Raw genomic sequence first — 2,500 nt, forward strand, 5'->3', positions numbered from 1 at the left:
ACACAGCTGTCAGCCCTTGCTACTCATCTCATTACTCTCTCTCTCTCTCTCTCTCTCTCTCTCTCTCTCTCTTTCTCTCCTTCTCTCTCTCTCTCTGTCCTTCTCTCTCTCTCTCTCCCCTTCTCTCTCTCTCTCCCTCCTGTGTCTCTGCTTCCCTGTGCTACACATGTTATGTCTGAAATTGTACCATGGCAACAGCACACCCTCTCACACATAGACACACACACACACACACACACACACACACACACACACACACACACTGTACACATGGAGATGCCAATATTTGCTCAGACTCTGAATTAGATTGTACTAGTTAGTTTTTCCCACAGAAAATATGCTGATTATAAATGGCCCTGACCAAACACTCTACTCCTCCCATTTAATAACACACAGAGAGAGAGAGAGACAGACAGACAGACAACACTCACACTTACTGGAACATACATACACATATTCACCAGTGTCCCTTTGTGTATGGGTGTGTGTGCGTGCATGTGTGTGTGTGTGTCTGTGTATGGGTGTGTGTGTGTGTGTTTTCAGGCTTGCCGACATGGCCACGTGCAGCATTTGGAGCACCTGCTGTTCTATGGAGCTGACATGAGCGCACAGAATGCTTCTGGAAACACTGCCCTACACGTGTGTGCTCTCTATAATCAGGTACAGAAACACACAGACACACACACACATATTAACTGTGATGTTAACATAATGTGTTTCCCATGAGCGTACACATACTGAATACATGATTGGATTTGTTCGACTGGGGTGCCATGAAGATCTGTGTGTTTGGGTAAACAAACGTGTGTGTGTGACCGCGCGCATGCGTGTATGTTATGTGTTGTGTTGACTTATGAGCACTGACCTGGATTTATGTTTCTTTAAAACTCGATGTTTATGGTGGAAAAGCGAGTGAGTGTGTGTGTGTGTCCCGCCCTTTTCAGACAAAATCCATTAGCGGCATGTGGCAGACGTCAGAATTGCCCTCCAGTTCTTTTCACTGGAAGTAACAGGAACATTTGATGTTTTCAACAACCTCATAGGATTGTTTCTGCTGGGTCTGATTAGCTTGTTATAGCCACGGTTGCTTAGAAACGACAACGGCTAGTAAAAAATGGCGGTAAGCACAAAGAGTCTTTCGGCAGTCTCGCAGACTACACGACACGCCCACTCCAGTACGCAACGCACCCCCTTAGGATGACGCGTGTTAAGCGTAACCCCAACCCCAGCCCTAACCATAACCATAGTAGGCGTGTCGTGTAGTACTGCGGGTTTGCAGTTACGCTTATTTGCTGGGGGTGCTTCAAAGAGGTCACTGTACGTTACAAAGTCGTGTTACGAGTGTTTACACTGGCTGTACACAAAAAAAGTCTTGGGCGGGTTGTGTTGTGTGAACCCCTTCATTTAAACTTGGGCACCGTACACGAGAGGTTTGAAACACAACCACCAGTGACGCGAGGCCTTAATTTCGTCACGTTAACACTGTCAGAGTGGATGAGGAGCGCATGATCATCGCTGTCGAGAAATATAGGAAATATATGATCTCCACCGAAAATGTTTATAAAGATAATGGCAATGGGAGCGTTCCCTGGCGTATTACAGCGCAGGAAATTTCCTTCACAGCTGAGGAATAATGTTATAGGGTTATAGTTTTACCCTCAGGTCAATTGCGTTATTTGGCTAGCATGATGCTGACGTTTTAAATCTTAGGTAGATGATTCAAGTCAGATAGAAAACGTGTCTCCCCCTGCTTGTCTGTCAAATACGGGCTTGGCTTCGAGAGGTGGGAGGGGGGGGGCCCAAGGGGGGCGCTGCCCTCTCACATAAAATTGTTTTAACAGTTTTAACTGTAGCCTTCAGCTTGGGCGATAAAACGATAGCAATATGTACCGCGATAGACGCTTCATCAATAGCAGAAATCTGTCCGATGGGATGTTTGATAGTTTCACTTAAACGCATTAAGTGCAAGTCGCCAGGAAAGCACATAACGAATACACAAAGTTCGACTGCATGAACAGCCTCGCCCCCACTCCCGCCTACCAAACAGCCTATCAATTCCCTTGATAATGGAACATGCGTTCGAGTGACACGCAAGCAGCCAATCATTTAACAGGTGTATGGTCAACATCCATATTCGTCACAACAACAGAAACAGCGTGGAGCGAGAAAGTAAGTGGAGACGGTGAGGAAATTGTCTGTAAAAATAAGGTGGTTAAATTTCGAGAATAGCGTCGTAATGTTACGAGAATAAAGTCGTAATTTTATGCTACGTGTTACTTTAGAGGGGAAATATCAGAGGAGCAGTCAGCCGCCTGCGTTAAGATGAGGAACGTGGAACATCTTGTGAAGTTATGCTTTAGTATAGGTTTCGCAAATAACAAAATACTTAATAATTTGGGCAATAAGTACCACATTATCGTAGGTATCAGGACTTTGAAAAGATTGCGCAAGAAACTGTGTCTATTTCGAAGAAAGAACCACACAGACTTGGCGGAAATTG

General features: G+C 45.2%; 1 protein-coding gene across 1 annotated transcript in view; it reads left to right on the forward strand.

Moving 5' to 3' along the window:
• shank3a (SH3 and multiple ankyrin repeat domains 3a) overlaps window positions 1-2,500 on the forward strand; it is a 157,752-nt gene that overhangs the window by 62,798 nt on the left and 92,454 nt on the right. Inside the window, 1 exon segment of the mRNA XM_030789868.1 lies at window positions 544-660. Coding sequence (XP_030645728.1) covers window positions 544-660 — 117 coding nt within the window.

This window comes from Chanos chanos, chromosome 13 (assembly GCF_902362185.1).
Source record: "Chanos chanos chromosome 13, fChaCha1.1, whole genome shotgun sequence".
NCBI classification, from domain to species: domain Eukaryota; kingdom Metazoa; phylum Chordata; class Actinopteri; order Gonorynchiformes; family Chanidae; genus Chanos; species Chanos chanos.